Source organism: Dermacentor silvarum, chromosome 6, assembly GCF_013339745.2.
Source record: "Dermacentor silvarum isolate Dsil-2018 chromosome 6, BIME_Dsil_1.4, whole genome shotgun sequence".
Classification (NCBI taxonomy): domain Eukaryota; kingdom Metazoa; phylum Arthropoda; class Arachnida; order Ixodida; family Ixodidae; genus Dermacentor; species Dermacentor silvarum.
Window position 1 is genome coordinate 12,735,892 of NC_051159.1, and position 26,078 is coordinate 12,761,969.

The 26,078-nt window shown below is 46.9% G+C and overlaps 1 protein-coding gene across 1 annotated transcript in view; it reads right to left on the reverse strand.

Moving 5' to 3' along the window:
* LOC119455287 (RING finger protein 151-like) overlaps positions 1-24,587 on the reverse strand; it is a gene marked incomplete at its 3' end in the record, with an annotated part of 36,170 nt that extends 11,583 nt beyond the window's left edge. Inside the window, exons 1-2 of the mRNA XM_037716685.2 lie at positions 24,442-24,587; positions 7,177-7,515 (exon numbers count right to left, since the gene is read on the reverse strand). Of these exons, the coding sequence (XP_037572613.2) occupies positions 7,177-7,509 (333 nt within the window). The remainder of the gene's footprint in view (positions 1-7,176; positions 7,516-24,441) is intronic.
* Positions 24,588-26,078: the final 1,491 nt, after the last annotated feature.

The following is a 26,078-nucleotide window of genomic DNA, read 5'->3' on the forward strand; positions in this document are numbered from 1 at the left end:
GAAAATTGAGGGTGCGGCAATATTTCCAACGCATCTATATAAACCAGGAGCGTGAAAGTTCCGCCACACATTACACTTAAAGTTTACACTATTTTCAGCAAACTTGCAATGTTTTCCAGACTCCAAAACCAGGCTGCACAAGACACCACTTTCAATTTTGAACGCGAGTGTGACACTCTGATACGCTTGAAGCAAATTTCTACAGATGCTTTAAAGACCCCGTACATATTAAGCATTTATAATTTGCCAATCGCTGCATGCTTCCTACTTCAGCGAAATAAAGATACTTTGCCTCACATAGCTCACCGAGGAGACCGACGAAAACTAACTAAATGCCTTTTGCATCGCACGAAAATCAGGTGAAGGCGTGTAGGCAGTAATTATTTTCAAAGTACATAATTAAACGGCACACCTCAAGCTTGTCCCAAACTTTCGCAAATTATACAATTTAAACAGTTCTTGGTCCTCTCAGGGAAGCGGAAAATTTTTTGACGCCGTTTATACAACGCCTTTAAAAGGGACAAAAATGAGGGTCTGGTAACCTTTACCTAATCCCTAATGGACACATACAATTCATATTTTGCCGCTTTATTGCCCTAACATACCTCATACTGCGCGCGTCGGGGCAATAGCAAACAATCATTAAAATAATAAAAAAAGGTGCTAGGGCCTTCACATTGTATTATAAGACCACTTATACTGCTCCTGGAAAAACGTCTTTCCAGCAATGCCTTTCAGTGTAAAAGTGAAGCCGACTTTAAAGGGATCGGTGTAAGCTTGGTCTTTGTAAGCTGGCTTTCCCACGTTCAGAGTTCCAGTGAATGAAGCCTACTTGCAGTATGCGAGCGATGCGATGCGACCGGGTCCTCATAACGCTATCGCGTTCTACTCTTAAAGGCGAAGCTTAAGCGTCCTCCAATTTTATTGCCTCTTTATTGCCCTAATATACCTCATATTTCCTTTAAATACGTATAGGATCTGTGAGTGACCTTGTTTATTTTTCAGAAAACCATGAAAACTGCCATGTGGCGTCATTGGTTCTTCTAGTCACAGAGCTTCGCTGCAAGAGCTTCTTGTCACTGTTATGTGTAAACTTCTGTTGTTTCGGTGTGCGGATGTTTTGGGCATGTGGGCCATGGTATGTTATACATATTAAGGCGACAGCCTTATATGTCTCATCGTTCAGTCGACCTTCAACATACTTTAGTGAAAATCGTGTCTTCGAAACGAAATCGTACACGATGACGACTCGGTGTAGTAATTCAGTTACTACACCAACCTGGCATCGTGTCTTACCTATATGCAAACACTCACGCAACAATTCTGATGGTGCGCGGGCCACCGTCGTCATCGTGTTGATTCAGATAAGAGTCAATTCAGACACTCGAACCCACGACCTTCGGTGGGAGTCGAACCTTTGAGGTGATGTGGGAGTTGAACCCACCAGCTTTGGCGTTAAGGCGAAGTCAATTAAGGCGCAATTAATTGATATAAAGTTATTTAAAGTGCTCGAACCCACGACCTTTGGAACCCACGACCCACTCAAACTCAAAAGTTTGTGCAGTGTTACGTGCAGTAAAAAGGGACAAACAAAACGTACCCGTAATTCCCTACTTTCATAAGGTCTCCCACAACCTAAAAAAGGTAGGGCAACGGTCGGGTGTAAACGTTGTTTTTACTGCACCTAACTCTGCACCTAACAAACTTTACTGCACCTAACAAACTTTTGAGTTTGAGTGGGCTGAGCTGTCCTACGAGGAAGCGGAAGCCAGTTTGCGCTACTGCACATAAGGGACCGTTTGTCACATGCACTCGGAACGTAGTGCATAAGATTCCACTTTCGTATGGGAAGTACTACGTGGGCCAGACGGGCAGATGTTTAAACGTGCGTCTGGCGGAGCATAATAACAAAGGAGAGAGTACCGCAATAGACGGGCACCTGGCTGCCCACTGTAGAAAATGTGACGCGAAGGAACCGTGCTACCCTCTCTTAAAATAAACTGTTGTTGTGTATCGCCACAGAAATAAGGTGACGAGGGAAATTGTCGAAGCAGCAGAGATAACTAGAGGAGGTGATGATTTTGTTAGCACGCCGTCTATTCTTTTATCGAAGAGCTTTAACTTTTTGGCATAGTAGCCACATGACTGTTTTTCCTTTTCTTCTTTCCTTCAGAGCGTATTTTGCAGTGCCTTTCCCAGGGAATATATATATATAAATATGCTTATAAGCAGCAATAAAGCAAGTGTTGAAAGTTAGCGCTCGTCCCGTGTTCTTCCTCGTCCTTGTGTTGTTTTAGCACTATGAATCCCAGTGGAAATTACGATGACCTACCAACACGCCCAAACTTCTTCACTGCTAAAGACCATACATGGGACAACCCAATCCATCTTTGGACGAACCTATCACAGAAAACGATGTGAGAGCTGCCATCGCAGCCACCACCCGTATCACAGGGGCGGGCACGGACCGCATCACGAACACCATGATCAGAAATCTTAGCGACAAGACCATGTCCGCGCTCATGGCCTTTCTCAACCAACACTGGGAACAAGGTACGGTGTCGGCGATCATGATCCCCAAACCGGGCAATAAATTGGCAATTGAAAATCTTAGACCCACCTCGCTCACATCATGCCTCGGCAAGGTGTACAAAAAAATCATACACAAGAGACTACAGAGACACTTAGAAGACAACAAGCACCTGCCAGACACCATGTTTGGTTTCCGCGCAGGCTTGTCCACACAAGACGTTTTACTCCAGATCAAGGAAGAAATCCTCAGCAATGTTTGCCGCAGCGGCGAACATGCCCTCCTAGCAATCGACATCAAAGGAGCTTTCGACAACGTCAGTCACTAAGGAATCCTAGAAGGGCTCGCCAACACCAACTGCGGCGAGCGAACGTACAAGTACGTTCAGAGCTTCCTAAGCCACCGCACGGCAGAGCTGAAGATTGGGGAGATCCAGACTGCAGTATACAACCCTCTCAACAGGGGCACATCACAAGGAGCAGTCATCTCACCAACGCTCTTGAATGTCGCCATGATTGGCCTCGCAAGAAAACTGCAAGACGTAGAAGGCCTCCACCGCGCCTTCTACGCAGATGACATAACACTCTGGACCACAAGAGGGTCCCTTATTGAAAAGGAAGAACGGCTGCCAACTGCAGCTGACCTCATCCAAGAATACGTCAGCCAACGGGGACTACAATGATCGCCCGAGAAATTTGAACTCATACGAGTCTGGCGAGGCCGGGGTAACCACACAGTCCCCACAGACCCAACACGAAAACTCGAGGTACACCTCAACGGGGGCCTCATACCAGAGAAGTCATTGATCAGGGTGCTGGCATGTGGCTGCAGTCTAACCAGCGTGCTGCAAACACCCTTACGCTCCTGAAAACCAGTGTCAAGGCGATATCACGCATGATATCCCGTGTAACATCCAAGAATAGAAGCATGAAGGATGGGGACACCCTCCAACTGGTCAAAAGCCTGGTGGTGAGCAAAATCACACACAACCTGCCCTATACCATCTCACACAATCTGAGACGAAACAGGCCGACACGCTCTTGAGGGTGGCTTTCAATACCGCTCTTCCCCTGCCGCTGAGTACATCGACTGAGAAATTATTGGCGCTGGGGTTACACAACACCCTCAGCGAGCTCACAGAAGCCCTTCACGTCTCATAACAACAGAGATTTGCGCGGACTCACACGGGCCGGCAGGTCCTACAAACTTTGGGCTTCAAAGCCACAACAATACGAACCCAAGAAACCTGCACGATACCTCGTCACATCCAGGACAGGTATCACATTGCCCCAATACCACGCAACATGGACCCTAACCTGCACTCCGAAAGGAGGAAAGCGAGGGCCCAGTACATAGAGAAAACATTCAGGTTCCATACGACAGCCCATTTTACGGACGCCGCTATGTACGGAACGAAGAATAAGGGCGCAGTGGGAGTGGTCTGCGACCGCCGAGGCCTCGTCACCTCGAGTGCATCGACCCTCCCCTGCACTATCACGGAAGCCGAAGAGCTGGCCATCGCGTTAGCCATCCGCGAAGGCCAACACGCAACACAAACTACTGACGATCCTCACGGATTCCCAGCAGGCCTGCCGCAACTTCATACAGGGAAGAAATGCAAGACCTGCGGCACAAGTCCTAGCCCAAATACCCAAGGAGGACACTGACGACAACACCACCTAAACCATCATTGGGATACCGGGCCACGCTACCATCACGGGTAACCTGTATGCCGACAGAGCAGCTCGAGAATTTGCACATAACCGAGCACTCATCACGCCGACTGCAGATCACCCTGACCCAGTTGACCCCGAGTACTCAGCAATCTTGAACTACCACAGAGGGAGTCGCTTTCGATATCCCACACCCCATCGAATACTAAAGACGGAGGATGCCGCTGCCTGGCGTAGGCTCCAGACAGGCACTTACACGAACCTACACATATTACATCACATGCACCCCACAGCCTACAGGGACGTGGGGTGGTGTGGGGCCACACCAACCCTTTACAACTTTACGTGGGAGTGCACGCTACACAACATAGAACACCACGACACGAACACCACAAGGGAGCAATGGGAGGCACTGCTGTCCAGCTCGGCCCTCGACGACCGGCTCAAGCTGATCCCGAGAGCGGAGAAGATGGCAAGAGCCAGCGGATCCCTGGACTAGGGGCCCCGACTATTAGCAATGCCGCATCAGGGCAAGACAAAACTAATTAAGTTTATCTATCTATCTATCTATCTATATATATATATATATATATATATATATATATACCTATCTATCTGTCTGTCTATCTATCTATCTATCCACTCACAGGGGACCCTGATCATGAGAAAGAAATTTACAGAAGAATAAAATTGGGTTGGAATGCATACGGCAGGCAGTGCCAAATCCTGACTGGGAGCTTACCACTGTCGTTGAAAAGAAAAGTGTACAATCATTGCATTCTACCGGTGCTAAGAAATGGGGCAGAAACTTGGAGGTTAACAAAGACGCTCGAGAACAAGTTAACGACCACACAAAGAGCGATGGAACGAAAAATGTTAGGCCTAATGTTAAGAGACTGGAAGAGAGCGGTGTGGATCAGAGAGCAAACGGGGTTAGCCGATATTCTAGTTGACATTAAGCGGAAAAATGGAGCTGGGCAGCATGTAATGGATGAATAACCGGTGCACCATTAGAGTTGCAGAATAGATACCAAGAGAAGGGATGCGCAGTCGAGGACGGCAGAAAAACTAGGTGGGGTGATGAAGTTAAGAAATTTGCAGGCGCAAATTGGAATCAGCTAGCGCAAGACAGGTGTAATTGGAGATCACAGGGAGAGGCCTTCGTCCTGCAGCGGACATAAATATAGGCTGATGATGATGATGAATACCTCTGTCACACGAGAACGCAAAAACTCTTTTACGCATGTGGTCTTTTACCAAGTTAGTATACGTTTTAATGAAGAGGTGTTATGCAGCAGACACATGGCACCGACGATCTCATTTTAGTGTTTCCTTCTGACGCACTACCGAAAGCGCGGCGCTAGCGTTCGAAACAAAATCGGCGAACATCAACTGATGAATCCCCAAATATAAAGTGAAAACTTATTGTATTACACGTTTTCTCAATAAGTTTAACAACGCCAGATTAAGAAACATTAATGTAAAGATTTATTGCAGTAGTTTAAAGACCATTTGCAGAACTAGCGAAGTGCACGTGCTTGTCTGGCAACATCGGGTCTCTTTTTATAGCGTTACTGGGTTTATTACACCTTCTGCGAGACATAAAATATTTTTTTATTATGAGCAAAGGCGACATAAAATGCGCATTCGCTTAGTTTCTGTAATATATAATAATTGCTGGCACCCACTGGTTTCGAGGCTACTTATTTTCGCCGTAAAGGAGGTCGACGAACTCCGCTTCCAGAAAAGACCGCTTCTGAAAAAGAGATCGCCTCCTGTCGTGTGTCTGCGGGCGAAACTCTTTTTCGGGAGAAGTCTTCTCGCTCAAAACAGTTTCGACTGCTCGTGTGATAGGGGTATAAAAGAAATTGCGGAGACAGTCCCGCAAGGGGCGGTCTGCGCGCCTGCAGCCTCGACGCCACCCCCGGTCCGACCCCTTCGCGGACCGCAGGCATCTCGCTCCACCTTGAGGTTGCGTTTACGACCCTGTGTGCTGCACGCTATCTAAAAGGGAGAGTAAACTGCGTTCTCGAACAGCAAGGTTGTGGTACTGTTTGCGCCCCCAAGTTCGCGAAGCACCCTTTTGCGTGGGAGCCGCTTGGGGCGAGTGTACGGGTGTGTGTGTCTTCGCGTCGCGTGTTTCTGCTCTACAGTGGCATATTCGCGGCAGCTGTTAAACAGACCGAATTCTTTTACGAAGTTCGTGGTTATATAGCGGAGTCCGCGATCGAGAATTTTTACACTTGCGATCTCTCAATTTCTTTTCTTTTGTTGTGTGTGTGTTTCTGCGCATATTTAGCGTGCAAATGTATCTGCACTGTAAATGGTATAAGTCCCGGTTATTTATTAGCTTGTTTTAAGCAACCTTGTCACCCTGATGAGGCGCCTTGCCCTCGAATAACTTAGTTGATTTAAATAAACACAGTTTGACAGTTATAGAAAAATTTGGACGTTTACAAGCAGTAAAACAGATCGCGCGTAGGTAATGTGATATTCAATGCAGAGCAATGCTTTTTTAACAGCAGCGCACCATTATATTAAGCTGTGACATCGCATAAGTGATGCAGCAGTAATGCTTAGTTACTCATCTGTAAAATTATTTGAACGTGATGCATATCGAATACACCTAAATAAAACAAAACACTTCACGTTAGCTTGTGCAGCTGAGCATGTGTACCCTGTCCCTTAATCTTTCGCACTCCCTACGCCCTTCCTACGGACCCAATCTTTCGCACTCACATAGCCAGACATTGTAGCTAGGTCCTGTGGCTTTCGTGCGAAAGTGAGACATACAAGACTGATTCACTGAAAACAGCACCTTCCGTCAACAGAACATCAGCACAAATAGCTCACATCAAAGCGCCTGTCCCTGTACGCTTGCAGGCCGGCCACTGACCGCCCAGTTGCACTAATGCAACCACGGTGATAACTTAGAGGCGGCTAAGTTATCATAGTTGATATCGCGGCAACTACCTTGAAATCAGCGATATTGCCCATGAAACTGCAGCCCCGTCTTGAATTCAGGCAAAGGACACGGCGGTCATCCAGCTGGTCCTCCTTCAGCTCCAGTGTCTGTACCTGCTCCTCGATTATTTTCTTTCTGTCCACCGGGCAGGACTGATTCTTCTCCTTAACCTGGCCGTAGCAGACCTTGCAAAGCACGTGCGAACAGGGGAGCAGCATGGCCGTACGTGCAATGACGCCACATAGGTTGCAAATGCGGATGTCCGGCATGTGATCGACGAACTCGAGCGGTCTCCAGTCCAGTGTACTGCAGAAGCCTGAGAGGAAGCGAGTGGTCGCCATCTTGCCCTGCGAAAAAAAGCAGAATTCGAAAATGAACAAGCTTCCTGCTACTTGCCACGATCCCGTTTCAAGGTGCACGATCACACCATCACCATCGTCGTAGTCACTAAAAGAGCTGGGATGAAGCAGATTGCACTTGTCAGGTGTGGCGAAAATGCCCCATTGTTTCCTTTCTTCCGCTGTTACACCGACCGAATGTGCGTATCTCGCTTACGGTATTGCACCATAGGAATGCACCAGTGAAGTAACGATACACCAGACCAATGACGAAACCGACGCAAGAAACCATGGGTGCTATTCTGGACGTTGTCAAATTCAGCCGTATTGTGAAATTCGGTAATGGCGGCATCTTGAACCAGTAAGAGGCGTCATAGCATACCACTTAGTCTCTCTGATTGGCTTGAAATTTCGCCATTAGAGAATATGCCCCATGGCGAAATTTGACAGTGTTGAGAATAGCACCTAATGCGAACGCACTGACGTTAAAAGCGACCAATGCAGCACAAAAAAAAATGACGTCGCTGACGCAGGTTGGCGAAAAAAATTAAATTGTGGGGTTTTACGTGCCAAAACCACGATCTGATTATGAGGCACGCCGTAATGGGGGACTCCGGAAATTTGGACCACCTGGGGTTCTTTAACGTGCACCTAAATCTAAGTACACGGGTGTTTTCGCATTTCGCCCTCATCGAAATGCGGCCGCCGTGGCCGGGATTCGATCCCGCGACCTCGTGATCAGCAGCCCAACACCATAGCCACTGAGCAACCACGGCGGGTACATGTTGGCGAGACCATGCCTCGAGTGTAACCGCAAACTGCACAAAACCACGAAACGATTAGAGGGGCTAGGCACACAGATGTGCACTTGTGCATCTGTATTTCTTATTGTCGCGCGTGTGCGCCATTTACAATCATGTGCAGAAACAAATAGCCAAGTTGTCCATCTTATTATGCAACTCGTATGTTAGCGCATTTAAGCCACCGTCGTAATCTAAGCGATATGCGAAAAACCTTTAACAGAGCGTTTGCGGTTTGCTTCGCTCAGACCGGTGTATGGTAACAATTTGCACACATCCGCTCAACGGAAACTCTAAGGCGCGAGCATACAGCGCGCGTACTGGAAGTGAAATGTAAAACGCAGCCCACGTTCCGCTACGCAGCCAATTTAGCGGAGCGTGACAGTGGGCCAACTAGGTTTCTTTGCAGCTCACAGTGTGGCATGGGGGGACGCGCTTGGTAAAAAAAGCCATATTACCATATTACCGCAGTTCAGGCAGCCACCACTGCGCGTGAATTCTGAGCGGAGAGGAACTTGAAGCGCCCCACACCAGGGCACATAGTAAATTTCGATTATACGGTGGAAGTGGGTACGGGCCCTCTAGAAAACGTTCCATCGCAATAATTTTAAAAATGTGTTCAGTAATAGCAGAGATGGAAATATGTGAAGCGTTGCGAACCTACCATTTCAGGAGGCGAGCTTCGCTGCGAACATCAACCTTCTCGTCAATTGCCCTGTATAGCCTCCGCAACTGAAATTCCTTTGCAGTGTTCTCCCATACCATAATCACAGAATTACGGCACATATGCTTCTTTTATTGTGATAGCAATTATATGGACACTTCAACCGGATTTCTGCCGTCGGCGTCGCCGTCACCGTCGTCATCGCCGTGAGATTCCGTATAGATTCCAAGGGCGATAAAATCGTTGCCGCGCGCCATATGCGTGAGCGAAAGCACGCGGGGGACGCGTGCTATCACGGAGGGCGAACTCCCCCGCGCGCTATCACGGAGAGCGAACGCGCGGCGGAAAGCAAAGGTGACCGTCGCGCGAAAGGCCGTGGGGGTATGGGAGGGAGGGAGGCGGGGCGGCGCTGTGCTCCGGCACCAACGGTGTATCTTGCCACTCAATCTCCCACGCGAAAGCAAGTGGGGAGGCAGCGCGGGAAGGAGAGGGAGGGGGCAGCTTCTCCTCTGCCAACAACTTCTCCGCTGCCCTTTGCCCGGCGGTGCCGGTCGCCCGCGCCGTCTCTTATCTCCACACGGCTCTGAACTTTGTATGCGCTGTGCATTCGCCGCTCAGTTTCCGTTGAAGCGATAGACCGCGCGAATCTGCGCTTGCTGCCAGCGTTTTGATAGTCGTTGCCTGCGGTCATTCAGTGTGATCTATTCATGTTTGCTCGGGCGCGCTGACACCACGATTGTTAATTCAGTTAGTAAGCCAATGTGTCCAAGTTTATGCAGGCGATAAAACTACTATCCCTACTCTGAATAGCTCTCTACTAATTTGCTATTGCAATCGATGCTTCGCCTTTCGGGCGAAACTGCGGCATTTTTTTCTTCTAAATGCGTAAGCATTTTTTGTCAACTAAAACCACAGTCCTATATAGCAATGGAGCAACGCAGCGGCGCAGCTGGCGCCATTTTGCAACCGGAGCGAACATGCAGAGCCTCAGTGGCAGTCTAGGTTACGACAGAAACTCAAGGAGGCAAGTAAAGTTTCGTTGGTTCATTCTTATTCTTCTGAGTTCTTTGCTGGAACGTGAAGTTTCTCGTGTGGTGATCGGCAGCGATGATCAAACGCAGACAGGCAGCGAGGCACACCAGATGAACAAGACCTTAGTAAATAGAATTTTCTCTACTGATACATGACAGATAAAAATAAATAATTACAAATTAAACGATATAGAAACAACGTCTCCTCTTCCCCTGTCCCAATGACTGTTAGTGCCCAGACTACTGTACGGTGCCTCACTGATCTATCAGCAAATAGGATTACAGCCCAGACTCCTTTTAACGTATATTGTACGGAGCCTCACCAATCTATCAGCTATCCTGATGTCAGCCCAGACTGAAGGACCGGATGTCGTATGGATTATTGTAGCTCAGACAGACAAAGAAAAAAGTCACAGGCCTGCGCGGCACACGAAGCACAGTCACAGCGTAAGCTGGTGGAGCGGCTCAAGAGTAGCTCCAATTTCGGCACCACGCACACCAAGGTCTTCGCGACAAAGTCTCTTCGCCTCGTTTTGACGAGAATGATCTGAACTGTCCGCCCGGCGTCGACGGCGAGCTGTGGCTTGTAATGCTCTCTGCACAGCAGTCTGCTGAGCCCGATGAGGCCTGTTTGCAGCCGCGCACGTAGCTCTACAATTCGCTTCTTCAGCAGCGGTTCGTACCTTGCGAGGAGACGCCATAACGTGTACCGAAGAGGCGCGGCCGCTGGAAGAGGCATGCAGAATACGTGGCGCACATCTAACATCGTAATCGCGCTGATTGCGCGCCTCGTCTGAATCGAATCTCGTCGTATCCGCCTGCACACGCTGCGTTTGCAGGCACCTTAACTAGATGGCGCCACCTAAACTGGCGGAGGCTCGCGTCGTGCAATGGCGGCGGCGGCGGCGGCGGTGATATCGCGAACCGGAACGGCTATTGGAATGTGCCCATAGCAGCTTACGCTGTAAAAACGCAAAATGAATTGTTGTCTAAAAAAGAAAACCTGCTGAAACACTTCTGTGCTGTAGACAAGCGTAATAGAGGCCGTGGTAAAGAAAGAAAAAAATCACAGTTGTTGCGTAAAAGATAAGACTGCGTGACACCCCCCCCCCCCCCCCGACTGACGAAAAACACTAAATGGCAACAAAGTTTGCACTCGGTCGCGCAAAGCTTAGGCACAGCGAAACTTACTGGCTGCTACTGCTAGGTATTAACTAGGTTTAACTTAACGACGCATGTGGAAGATATTCTTGAGCGATCATTTCGGAGGTACCTTCGCTTTCGCGACATTTCGCGTGACTAGCGCTGGACGCGTCGGCGCCTACGAGCGACAGCGCTTCTGGCATGCCACAAACGCAGGCAGGCTAACCAAGTTTGGTACAGTGCCAAGAACACTGTCGCTTGACGACGCCGAACGCGTTGGCGACAATTCGCGTGACTAGCGCTGGACGCATTGGCGCCTACGAGCGAGAGCGTTCCTGGCGTGCCACAAACGCAGGCAGGCTAACCAAGGTTGCCACAGTACCAAGAACGTGGCCTCTTGCCGACACCGAACGCGTTGTCTTCTTCTTTCTGGGATTTTACGTGCCAAAACCAGTTCTGATTATGAGGCACGCCGTAGTGGAGGTACTCCAGATTACTTTTGACCACCTGGGGTTCTTTAACGTGCACTACAACGCAAGCACACGGGCGTTTTTGCATTTCGCCTCCATCGAAATGCGGCAGCCATGGCCGGGATTCGATCCCGCGATCTCGTGCTCAGCAGCGCAACGCCTTAGCTAACTGAGCTACCGACCGAACGCGTTGGAGACTAGCCGTTTGATATCAATCGGCCAGCTTCGCTGTGCCTTGACCTATGCGCGGCCTAGTGCAAGCTTTAGCCTTTTATTACGATAGCAATTATATGGACACTTCAACCGGATTTTTGCCGTCGACGTCGCCGTCGCCGTGAGGTTCCGTATAGATTCCAAGGGCGATAAAATCGTTGCCGCGCGCCGTATGCGCGAGCGAAAGCGCGCGGTGGACGCGTGCTATCACGGAGGGCGAACTCCCCGCGCGCTATCACGGAGAGCGAACGCGCGGCGGAAAGCAAACGCGACCGTCGCGCGAAAGGCCGTGGGGGTATGGGGAAAGGCCGTGGGGGCGTCGCGGGAAGGTGGGGGGAGGGGGGGCAGCTTCTCCTCTGCCAACAACTTCTCCGCTGCCCTTTGCCCGGCGGTCTCTTATCTCCACACGGCTCTGACCTTTGTATGCGCTATGCATTCGCCGCTCAGTTTCCGTTGAAGCGATAGACCGCGCGAATCTACGCTTGCTGTCAGCGTTTTGATAGTCGTTGCCTGCGGTTATTCAGTGTGATCTATTCATGTTTGCTTGGGCGCGCTGACACCACGATTGATAATTCAGTTAGTAAGCCAATGTGTCCAAGTTTATGCAGCCAATAAAACTACTATCCCTACTCCGAATAGCTCTCTACTAATTTGCTATCGCAATCGATGTATAGCCTTTCGGGCGAAACTGCGACATTTTTTAGATGCAAAGCAGCTTATGGTCAGGGCTATGTCACTCTCTCCCTCCCTCCATCCATCCGCCGTGCGGCGTCCACACCCGCTACTGCGCATGCGCATCATCCTCCTCTCCTTGTCTGATCTCCTCTCCTCTCGGCATTCCTCCTCTCCGACGCTCCTCTCCTCTCCGGATTGCGCAACGAATGGCAACACCCGCGGCTCCGTGCGCGATAATGCGAAGCATTGCACGCAATTTCCCATTTCGTAGTTCCGGTAAGTGAAACGTTTGGTAGTTACCGTGGAAACCAAACGGTAAATATAATGGTAGCTACGTACCTCAACCTAACGGAAACGACGAACTGAAAGCTAATGGGAACTTGAGTCGACCCCATGGCTGCTTCGCATACTACTCAGGGTTCCCCTACGGGAAAATGGTGTAATTTTTTTTCTTCTCCTAGCTCAGCGCGCCACGGAGAGGAGAGAGGCCGGGATCGGGGAGGCAGGGAGCTGGCGAGGATGCGCACGCGGTCTCCTCCTCCTCCTCCAGGTTGCCATGGCTACGGCGCGGCGGTTTCTTGGCACGCACCTGGGGTGTACACGCACCCCAAATTACGGTTGGCTTAAATAGCTTCGCTGTTAAAAACAAGTAAAATCACTGCAGCCTGTCAGGCTTCTGCCGTGAAACCGAGAACGAAGCTTACGACCCATTTTGTTTCTGCATTAATTGCTTCGAAAACGTTTGTCATTGTTTCACTTCTGATAATTTCCTATACTTTGTATCTTGAGGGGTGTCGTCCAATTATAACAGCGCCTACATATGGACCTATGGAAAGGACATGAACCGCAAAATTCGAATTTATTGATCATGGGACGCGAGCAGGCGTCGTTAGCGTAGGCTATAGCTATCAACCAGCTACATTGGTGGCAGTGGGCTTTTGTCCCAATATCACAAAATGGTTGAGCTATGTTCACTGTCCTAAAAAAAAAAACTTTTTTTCTGCCGCTGTGAAACAAGTGGTATAACTCCGATGAATACTCTTTCAATCACCGTACATGTCTAACCCACAAGAGGCACGAGCTGTCTTGCCGGTGGTGTTGCAGGGCTCTGGTATAACGCGTGTTAAAAACAGTGTTGCCAGGTCCGACGAGGCGGCGTAGCCAAAAGCTACAGAAGTTGTAGCCCAATTGCAGCCAAACACAAAAAGTGAAAAAAAAAATTCGTTGCCAAATATAGCCATTTATATTTGCAGTTTTATTTGTGTATACATTTTCACATTTCACTACGGCAATCCTTTTTTGCACAACCCGTCATAACAAAATGTCCGTGCCGCCGTGACGGTCGGCCCTTCACATTTTCTTCTTTCTGGGGTTTTACGTGCCAAAACCAGTTCTGATTATGAGGCACGCCGTAGTGGAGGGCTCCGGATTAATTTTGACCAACTGGGGTTCTTTAACGTGCGGCCCTTGACATCAACAACAGCGACATCATGCAAAGGCCACATCATGCTTGCACACAACACTTTTTGGTTGGGCCCGGAAGCTCTTAAGTTCCAGCGAATCGCTGCAGATGGCGAAATCAGTGCTTTTATTTTATGACAGATAGTACTAAGTTAATATTTGAGTTATTTACAGTAATATTAACTACGGACTCTGCTTTTTAGCTGTCGTGAACGCAAAATAATGCTTAGCATCATCGATCTCTCACGTTTTATCTGCCTACAGCGTAGAAGTTCAGCTGCCCAGCGATCTGCGACGCGCTCACGGCTTCTTTTTATGAGCTAAAACAAGTCTTTAGCGCTATTATATCTCGTGTTATTTGTCTCATCGTCCTATCTTTTTTTCTCGTTTTTGTTTCAATTACTTGGCCCGGGTTAGCTGGTATACGATCTATATAATGTCCACTTACATAAACCTGGCCGCCATGTTAGGTATCTAGCATGGAAAGAACATGCGTTAAAATGAAGTGACAGACAACAGCTGCCACTCACTGTCTGAATCGGAGTACGTAAGCGAAGCTTTAAAGGATTACTGCGCAAAACGGCACACTAGTGTAAAAAGCCGCAGTCGCTTTCGGCGACGAGCACGTCCCGAGCGTAACTCGCTCGAAATGGTGAAAGCCGCGACTGTGCACAAGGAGCAAAGGTAAACAACAAATTGATAACAGTGGTTATGCTGCGAAAACCGGTTACTCTCAAAAAGCAAACCATGTTGATGTGCTAATAAAGTTTTAGAATAGGGGCCCCCAATGTTCGGGGCCCCAAAGAGCTTTGAGGGTGTTAGCGTTGGGGCATGCAGAAGTGATGTGTTTTAGAATAGGCGTTTTGTGTGTGTCTTGCAACGTCACTACGGCGTCAAAGAAAATATGTTATTAATATTAAAATAAAATATACCATTTTAGGATAAGAAGAGTAATTTAGATTTCCGTGTTTTCGCGTTTAATTGCCATTTAGAACTTATTCTATTTGCAGCAAGTAACTTGTTGTGCTTAGTTTTGAGTAACCAACTTTACGTACCTTCACCCAGCCAAGTAAATCCGTGTTAGGCCTACGAGCCATGAAATCGACAATTGAATTCGGAATCAGCGGCGTCTAATGAATCAAACTTCATTACACATGCTAGTTAAGAGAAAGCAAGAACCGCAATCACTTCTAGCTTACGAACACGCGTCACCACGAATCGAGCCAAGTTTGGTGCTAGTTATAGAACCATCGCTTCCATTGGTGCCGGCATGTTTGTTGACGAACGCTTTTGGGGCAACTTTTGGGGGCCCCGCTAAATCTATGAAATAGCGTGCCCGACGCAAATCCCAAACATAGTTTGCGTCTTCTGCATGCGCAGTGGATTCGATGCAATTTCTTTGGGGCCCCAAAACGTTTGAGGCCCCAATTCTAAAACTCTCCAATAATTGCTGGGGTTTTACGTGCCGAAACGACGATACGACTGGGAGGCAGAACTCAGTGGGGGACTCCGGATTAATTTTGGCCACCTCGGTTTCTTTATCGTACACCTAAATCCTGCATTTCGCCTTTATCGAAATGCGGCTACCCAGACCGGGAATCAAACCCGCGTCCTCGAGCCAGCAGCGCGACACCTCACAAGCTAAGCTAACACAGTGGGTGAAGTTCATGTGACGTGGTGCACTGATGTCATCGTGGCAAACATGTTTCGATATTAGCAGAATGAGTATCTACATCCGTGACGTTACGGGCAAACCATCTAGAAGTAAAAGCACCAGAACCCACCTTTGGCTCGGGGCCTTGCTCCCAATCTTTTTTATACGTTCTCGCATACTTGGCCCACTTCCACATGCTTGGATTCTCCTCTCTGAGAGGATCCGATCTTATGTTAGACCTATTGAAATGAATCTCGAATGTGAGCACGAACATAATTCATCTAGCAGGAGAAGGAAAATGGCAGTAATGCTTCGTGCGATAAACGTGGAGTAGGTCGAAAGCTGTGGCCGGCGCGATACTTCATCCAGAATTAAGACATGGCCATGACGACACTGGGGCGTGTCATCCACTCGTGCTTCCCTTCTTTCATGTCGGCGCCACGACGGCCCGACGGCCCCGACCCTATGTTATTGCTCTCCCTTCCTGAGCATAGCACACAGTGTACTGTGAAAAACCCACTACTCCCAGGTTCATCCCGATGCCCGGGGATCGGGTGGATAACGGTCAAGCGGGGTGTAAGTTCAAGTGCATCAAAGATCAAAGCCACCGGCTCAGACAACGGCGCAGAGGAGGAAGGGAAGGGGAGGGGGGGGGGGGTCATTTCTCACACGCACACACGCACAGCCACGCGGCCGGCTCAGCCAGCTAAAACACAGCCTTCGAGATTTGCTTCTACCCGATCAGAGCCACCTCTGCAGCGTGGATTAGGGCGCCACTTACGGCCCAAACAACGCCAAGTCGCAGATTTTCTGTAGCCCAAATATAGCCACATAGCCAACTCGTCCAAGTCGACGCCAAAATTTTTTTCCTGTAGCCCAATTTGGCTATATATAGCCAAACCTGGCAACACTTGTTGAAAACCACCCTTTAAGTGGCGTTATTATACCGCTTTTGGTAGCAAACTAACTTCTCTCTTCAGCGGTATATATACCTTCCTTAACCGCTCCCCCCTTCACCTTACCTCTTCCAAACAGCGGGCCAAAGCACCACATCTTTTGTGTATAATTGCCTTGTTAATGATGAGCAAAGTAGTTTTAACTTCATAACACTAAACGGTTCTTGTTGGTAGCACTGGATAGCCAGTCGCAAAAAGTAAGTGCATCAAAAATAATGCCATCAATTGTGGCAGATGAGGTCGAGACAGATCGAATGCAATCTCTTTTGTAGGTCTTTTTGTATGCATAACTTTTTTTTAAATAATGCCACCATTTGATCGAGGCAGATGAGGTCGAGGCAGGTAGAATCGAATCTCTTTGCTAGGCGGTTTGTATGCATAACATTTAGCAACCTGGCTAGAGTGGGATTAGTATGTCACTGAATAGTGGGCGCACCTTTAGAAAAATTAAAAATGCAGCTTCCGCGAAAAGCTATAGTAAGGACACGAAGAAAACTTTACATTCATCGTTGTAGGCTAGATTTATTTGTGCAACATATATTTGAATTGAATTTATTTGCAGCAACCACAACCAAAGGCAATGCTGCGGGTGACCAGGAAAAAAGGTCTTTAGGAGAGCTTGAGGAGACCTGGCCACCACAACACTGAGCATCACAAGGACGATTGAATATTAAGAATGACTTCACTAACCTATGTCATCCATGGAAATTATGCGTTGACGAAATGCTGCATTCCGTAATGAAAGTCAACTGCATTACTAACGTGATAGCGGTCACTGCATACTTCATTGAATACGCTATACGCTAATGATTACGAAATTCAAAATCCTAGGAATGTTTCCTGAGCGAAAGCATAAGGCGAACAGCAAATAAGAGAAAGCAATAAAAGAAAGGGCGTTTGGGCTACGTAATTTTGTTGCACGTCATGAGCGGAGCAAGCATGCAATAAAGCAGGCATCTCGGACAGACGCACAAACTTTTCCAAAAACCAGAGTCTTTGTGAGGGATTCCGGAGCAGTCTGTTTAAGTGTACGTTGACGGCCACGGGAAACCTTCAGTGCTCCAAAGTTCTAAGGAATTTGAACAATAAAAAACTAAGACTGACAAGGGGCTGTGATGAACAAATTCATCGAAGGCCTCTGCGACAACTCCAATCGCACACGAAACCTTCGTCCTTTCGCAGGAGTGTGTCAGGTCCCCCGGCCACGGCTACAACGATAATATAATTATAAGTAGCACAGTTGGGAACCAATACTTAGAAAACCCATATTCAGGAAAGTGTTTGATATTTTTAGTTGGCCAGTTTTATATCAGGCACAGCAGTGGTTGGTGCGACAGAAATGTCAACTATCCTACCGGTAAACTCATTTTTAAGTACGCCAATTTCCGATTCCTTTCGTTGTGACTAATGTTTTGGTGTTATTTTGCCCTGCGTAATCCTTTTATTCTAATTTAATGCTTAGATCACCGTTTTTCTTCGCGTTTATTCGAGAGAGCGGGATCGAACGAAACTCTTTATTAGAAAGCACATATTTTAGCCAACCTATATATATATATATATATATATATATATATATAGCCCTATGATGATGTACTGCTATAAGCAATGTTGGAATAATAGGAATAATAGGATAAATCCTGTTATTGCTTGTAGCAGTACATCATCATAGGGCTTTCAAAACCACAAGCGCATCCTCCAGCCGCGCAATTTAAGTGGCGCGCCTTGGACGCTGCGGCTGCATTGGCACGGGAACAAGTGGTTCGGGAAACGAAAAACAGGTTCCCCGCGCTTTTTCCTGGCAACTCACATCCATTCAGGGGCGACAGAAGCGGTCAGCTACAGTCAGTGCGGGTGAAGGCTTTGCGAAGCAGTCCCTTCCCCGCCTTCCCCCCGTGCACAGAGATGCCTGCATAGCGATGCACCTGCTGAGGCAGTGTGGAGGGGGGAAGTCGAGCGGGCCTTCCGCCGCTCGCTCCTGGCGCCTCTTTCTCTGGAATCCTTCTTGCATGGCTGTTTAACCTCCCCCCATTCTAGCCCCCTCCCCACCCCCCTTTTCTTCCTTTCTCCAATTTTGTAGTTTTTCAGAGGGCCTATTTTCCATTCTTTGCATTATCTATTATTATTATTGCTTATTTCAGAAGCACGAGCCGGCGCTTACCATAAGAACGCACTTGCAAGTTCTGCCCCTTTCATCATGAAATGTGAATTAGCACGACGCTCTTGCAAAGCTCGTAGCTCCGAAAGCCCGATATGATGAAGGTGAAAACCAGCGAAAAACACAACGTCCACATGCAGGAGGACGAGGCTGGAACTAACAACTGAATTCTTATTATGGGAAATAACACATATACAACCTTCGGCAGTACTCCGGCACAGGTTTTAGTCGAAAGCCATTACAAACGGAACAGTTAGGTTTCTTGCGTTTGGTTTGTGACCATCGTTTGGCGTGAACTGATTAAATAATTATGGATGTATAAACTACGCCGCTCAATAGATGTACCGATTAAAATAACATTAATCACTATTACCTCCGTATTTCGCTTTGCCATTTGATATTTAGTTATTTAATTACGCTCTGTACTCTTTCGCATAGTATTCGTATTGATGATGCCTCAACTCAGGAGGCCAGGATTGCGGTTCATGCGCCCCTAGTTCCCAAAGCCACCACCACGTGGCGTACCGAGTTGAGCCCTTCCCTTCTCCCAGTGTTGAGCCGACGAGTGGTGTGGTTGCCACTGGTTGGACGGGCTTGTTCCGGGTGCCCCGGCGCTCGCGCTCGAACCACCCTAGGCAGTTTTCCCTTCCCTGTACTTGCTCGCCTCACTGTGGGAGGCAAAGAATGGCTCCCTAAGCACCGTCGTCATTGTCGCTGCAGCTGGAACTACTCAGTCTCGGCGTTTTTCTCCCGACTCTTTTTCAGGGTCAATGTCTTGCAAGCTACGGCTATGTGGCAGTTCAGCTCTAATGGCTTCCACTGTTTTTTTTAAGCTATTCTTCCAAACAATATTATCGTACATTTCTTTTGGGTTATCTGCATAAAACTACAAAAATGTTCTTAAGCTACGACAAGCCAAGAAGTAGTCATTGCGCTCCGCAGTTAGTTTAATCCAGCGTCATGAATTTCTCAGCGACAATATAATATTAGTCACATATAAAAAAAAGCATAGTACATTTGAAGTAAACGACGCACTATATTGAAGTATAAAAAATACTTTAGCAGATATTTGTCAGAAATATTTGAAATTCAAAAGTGCATGTTTTTTGTTTTTGTTTTTAGGCGGCGACTTCCCGGCAAGCGTTTAGTGTAAAAGATGGTGAAATGTGCAATATCTGCATTAGAAAAGACTTCAACGTCTTTGCTGGCTGGCTAGTCGGTGTTATGTTCAATACTTCGTTTCAGCAGATACAAAGTATGGGATAGAATGAGGACGGGATAGAATGCTTTCACGTGGTTTTTTCCTACGCTTCGTGCTCGCTAAACACTGTCACCGTCGGCTCTGACAGCGAGGATAACCAACATCAGTTTCTCGCAGTGGATGTGATGATCGAGAAGTGCTGTTCACTAACTGTGACTGGTTGCATTGCCTTTTATCATAGTTGACCGCTTCGATAACCAATGTGCTCAAGTTTTACGGTCTTCACTCAAAGCAAGCACAAAATTATTGATACGGGACAGACGACGGAAGCACTGACGACCCCTTCAAGTATATATCTCTTCCGCACACACTCCAGTACGGGAGCCTTGTTCACAATGGTTACATGCATGCTTCCATCTGGAATCATTGCACATTCAAGCGACTGTTCAGACGCTCAATTGCAATGATGGCATACTCTCGACTGCTTATGCGTCTTTTTTAGATATATATTGCGTACAAACTTCACCTATAGGTGAAGTTTGTACGCGTCTGCGCATTAGTTTTAATGTGCAATGATTCCAGATGGAGGCGTGCCATCCGGTTGAGCTCACTACCGGTGACACGTGCGTTATTCCAGTCAGTGATATGGCCAAAGGTGTCAGCATACTCAGCGATAGCATTTGCCGAATAATTTCTTTTGATGGCTTCGCAGTAATGCTGCTTAAGGTCTTCTATCTAAGCAGGCTGTTTGCGCCACCTATTTTAGATATATATTGCATGCCAACTTGACCTGTGACCGTTGAGAACAAGACTGCCGTACGGGAGCCGAAGCGACTCGTTTGTTTTCTTTTAAAGATTTGGTTCTGTGGTAGGCGTCCGCTTTTCTTTACCACTGTATTTGAAGTGAAACTTAAGTGACTTAACTCCTGAAGCTGCACATATCTTTTTATTCCTCACGTATTAGGAGCAAGCAGCTAAAATCACGGAGTCTTCACCACTCACTGACCCGTACGGAGCGTCGTGGTAATGTCGGTATTCTTGTTCGCCCTCAGCACGACGCCATTAAAAACTGCGGGCACCGAACCTTTTGGCACACTCAATGGTGGTTATAAAGTCAGTTAGCCTTGCATGCACTATTATTAGTAATTATTATATTGCATTGTACTTCAGAGCGTAAAATTATTATTTAACATCTTAATGGTTTCGTTAAAATAATGTCGTAGAAACTGTTTGAAGGCAACGTATGTTTAATGCTTGAGGCTCTCAGAACGTATCTTGCATGAACACTTTTGCTAATGAACCTGCCAATTAACCTTTTCAAGGTCCAATTGGGAATCTGGAAAGCACAAGTGTCCAGTTACCCAAATGGGAACTTGAGGAGCCAATGGGACACACCAATTGGTTTCGCGAATACAATCGGACACACCGTTTGGTTTCACGAAACAAGTGGACTCACCAAGTGTTCTTCGCTAACCCAATTGGACAGTTAAATTGGTTAACCTAAATCCAATTTGTTTTCACTTAAACCGTTTGAAATCCAACCGTACTCAAACGCTACTATTTCAAAAGCCCAAAGGGGTCCAACGGTTTTTTTTTTATTATTATTGACTGGGGGTTGTCACCCACGGGGCGGATGTTGCATCGCCCTTCGTTGTATGGTCCTTGCCTGGATAAACTTTGTGAATATAGGGCACAAGGCTCGATCTTCTAAAAAAATGATGTGGCACTTTAGCGGTAAATGCGAGAGAAATTCATCAGCGTTACGTTGCACCTCTTTCAGGTCCTGGATCCCTGATGCGAACCGCGTTCACCACATTGCACAGTGTTTTTCAGGAGCCCACTCGACCCACGTCCTGCCTCTTCGAGGAGTGAAGCGCAAGTGACGGTTGTGAAGAGCAGACTACAGTCAATTGCGCTATATATATATATAGCGCAATTGACTGTAGTCTGCTCTACTCTACAGTGCTCTACATAATTGCGCTATATATATATATATATATATATATATATATATATATATATATATAGCGCAATTGACTGTAGTCTGCTCTTCACAACCGTCACTTGCGCTTCACTCCTCGAAGAGGCAGGACGTGGGTCGAGTGTGCTCCTGAAAAACGCTATATATATATATATATATATATATATATATATATATATACAGGGTGTTTCAGCGACCACTTTCAAAAATTCTTAAAGGTTGCCTCTGGCAGATAGCACAATTCTAGTTCATGAGCTGGTCTACTCGAAGAGGCGGACGTAACTTGCATGATCTAATCATTAACAAAAGTTCACTAATTAAGTTTTTAACTAATTACCTGATGGCCCATATTGCAATGCACAAATTGTAGCCGTGGAGTTCGCAAGGCGGATCCACTTGGAACGAATTCTCGGGATGACACCAGTTTCGAGATATTCATTCCCGAACTTTTCGGAGAAATGCATTGGCGTTCCAGTTAGTTTCTTAACAAAACGTCGCTTTGTGCATTGAAGCACAAACTTAACTGGAACGTCAATGCATTTTTCCGCAAAGTTCGGGGATTAATATCTCGAAACTGGTGTCATCCTGAGAATTAATTCCAAATGGATCCGCCTTATGAACTCCACGGCTATAATTTGTTAATTGCAATATGGGCCATCAGATAATTAATTAAAAACTTAATTCTGGTCGTCGGATCTGGGGATGGCAATTATTTTTGCATGTTTCCAATCACGTGGAATTTCTGCACATGAAAGTGATTTCTTATAAATAACGCAAAGATATTTGGCGCACCATTCGGCATATCTCACCAAAAAGGTTTAGGCATTTCGTCGACGCCTGGCGACTTCTTTATATCAAGATCAAGAAGTAAGGACAATACACCTGCTTCGTTTACGCCGAGATCAACAATGGGTGGAATATCATTTAAAACAGCTATGCGTGGTGCCTTTCCATCATCATTCGTGACCACAGAGCAAAAATACTTGTTAAGTGCATTTGAAATTTTCAGTTCATCTGTCATGTATGAAACCATCCACACAGATATCGGACACGTGGGTTTTCTGCGGCGATAAGTACCGCCAGAACTTGTCCGGGAGTAACAAAAGAAAGTTTTTAAAGCGACATTTTGATAACAGTCTTTAGCTTTCAAACTTCCAGTTTTAAGCTGTAGACGCAGGTTGGTTAGCTTTTCGACGTTAGCGTTTGAGCGTCGTGCTTTATGTTGCTTTCTTACTTGCCTTAGTTTTCGCCCAAGTCGTACGAGGTCTCTTGCCATCCACGGATTTGTTTCACATACAACTTTCCGCTTTTTGGGCACAAAAGCTTCGATACAGTTGTGAACAAGTTTTATAAAGAAGCACCATAAACTGTGAAAGGACACAACATACGATTCTGAAAGAGATGCAAATTCAGACAATTTTTGTCTAGGGCATCACGCATGTCGATATCGCTAGCGCGTGAGAACTCAGGAATCGAGTACTGGTTTTTAGAGGGTTTTAATCTCAAATTTAGCTCTAGCGTAAGGCATATCATTATATGATCCGAAATTCCCTGGAATATGTCGACACTCGGATTACGATTGACGACTTGGTCATTTACAAAAAAGAGATCTAATATATTTTGTGCGCGAGTCGGTTGTTTTACCAGTTCAGTCAAAGCATGGATAAGAACGATGTCACTAAAAGGCTCGGCTGCCACGCAAAAGGCATCAGGGAAATCAGTCGGCCAGTCCACTGACGGGACGTTGAAATCACCAGCAAGCAAAATATTCTTGCAATGTATGCCAGTTGTACACAAAAATTCATTCAGAGCATCGAAGAATACGTCAAAATGTGGTGGGTGGCAAATACCAGCAATTATAAGATGGAAGTCCTCCAAAAACACATTTGCGATGACGCATTCAGTGCCGGCAATATCAGGTAACCTTTGTACTTGCCAACAGTCTTGAAACAACAAGGCGACTCCGCCTCCGCGGGAATCTCGATCTTGCCTGTATATTGTGTAACCTGGTAGTGTTATCTCAAAGTCCAGGATACCAGAGTGCAACCACGTTTCAGTGATTATCAGTACATGTGGCTCATGCGCCACTGCGATGCTTTGCAAGCCGGAAAGTTTGTTTACGATACAGCGAGCGTTTGGAAACGAGCGGCAATGCGAGCGGCAATGGAAACTTTTTTGAGTGCCCAAAGAAGTTCACGGGTCACTGATATATGTATATATATCGTTTTCGTTAACGACACCGCGGTAATTGTGTCATCATTTCTTCAAATAACAAATGGTTCATTGATCTCCTATCTGCTCCTGACATATATAACCACCTGACTGGCTTCCCCTTTGACATTCTTAATACAACACGAGCCTCGGAGAAGCAAGAACTTGAATTAAGCGCACTCATGCTCTTGCAGGTAGCTCTCCAATACCGCAATAGCTCTGCAACTCTGCAATACCGCGCTTTTGACATGCATGACATCTCCTCTAGTATGCAAGCGATGGTCGGAAGTCCAATGATCGAAGTCCAGCATGTCACTCACCGAGAATTGGCTCAACCGCAGTTTCTGTCACGCTGTGATCACTTTTGTCCCCTGGTGCGGTCCGACAGGAGCCCAAAAAAGAGGCCGGTAACTGCGGAAAACCGTAGCCGTGAAACTGCCCTGGACAGCAAAGTCACACCACCGAACCTCGCCTCAACTTCGAAATCTGTGGAGAACCGCCGTACACGATGCACACGCGGAGTACACTAAGCGGCTGCGAAGGCGCCCAAACTACATCGGTGAGAGAAGGATGGGCTCACGTGACGACGCTGCAGCTGAGAGCGTGTGAAAGGGAGGGAACAACACTCACGAAGTGGGCGTGTTCAGGGAAAAGAGGGCGTTACGGACCTTTTTTTCGTGTTATTTTATATTTACGAAAGGCTAGATTTATATATGTTTAGAGGCATCTCAATTTCAGGGCACAGAGACAGAGAAACATGTGTGAGTGATTTTGAAAGGAAAAGTACAGCGCCGTAACTGCCTTTCGCGAGAGGGCACCTCAACAGCGCTCTACGGGGAGGGGGTGAGGGAGAGAAGAGAGGGCTAGGTCCGCTTGTGGTACGGCGAGTCCAATCGCCGTTGTAAGGGGCGTCAACGCGGCCACATTAGGTGGCGTTGGGTCAGCCAGCCACTCCTCAAGTATGTGTGGTCTTTCGGTAGTGCCCTAGAGGAAAAAAAATCACCGATGATTACGATACTACAGTAGGACGTTCTGGCGGTCTAGTTGGTTCATCGCTTTTAGACGTTTTTAAAAACTGCGCGTGAAAAACCAGGAAACACGAAAGAAACACACACGACACCACGAGCGCACAGGCTGCCAACTGTGTATTTCTGAAAAGCAAGCAACATAAATTTAATTCAGGATCCTTTACACGTATCCGCATTGTCACTCTCACATGTGCCGATAAACATAAAATACAAAATCAATATATCTGGTGACTAACTTGGTAAAACAAGATTGCGTCAAGCGATAACCAATGTAATAGTGAGCCGTTCTTACTGTATCATCAAAAAGAGGGAGTGAAAACTGCGAGCATGTGAAGGAAACAAAAATGGCAGATGTCACTTAAATAACAGAGTAAAGGCGTAGGATGAGGCCATAAAATCGTTTGCTTAAAAAATACACCAATCAACAAATAATACACCAATCAACAAATAATACACCAAACAACAAATGTAGAGGCGATGGTGTCATAAAAAGGCGCGAAGGCTAAAGATATGGCTTAATGAAAACAACACCAGAAGTAAAGGTGAAGGCGACGGAATCTGTGAACGTGGCTATGGAAAGAGTAAAACCTAGTGAAAAACTACCGCTGGGACGTTTCAGCAATCTTTGGCCTCAGGTTTGGCCACGGGCACAGTTTCAGCATAAAACCAACCAGCAATAAAACAAACTAGCAAACAATTGACCACCAAGAAGAATTTTTACAAGGCACATTTTCAGAAAAGTGACTTCTGCTGGTAACAACGAGACAAACGGCGTGCTGATACACTTGTCGCCAGTTTTTATTATGTAAAAAGCTTCAACAATCTTCCTTTCGGTCTGGTCCCTCGATTTGAACAGGAGCGTTGTGCTTTTAAGGATTGGTTTACAAGGGTTGTTTCTTCTGCCCTCATCTTTTCCTCTGCATCTGTTA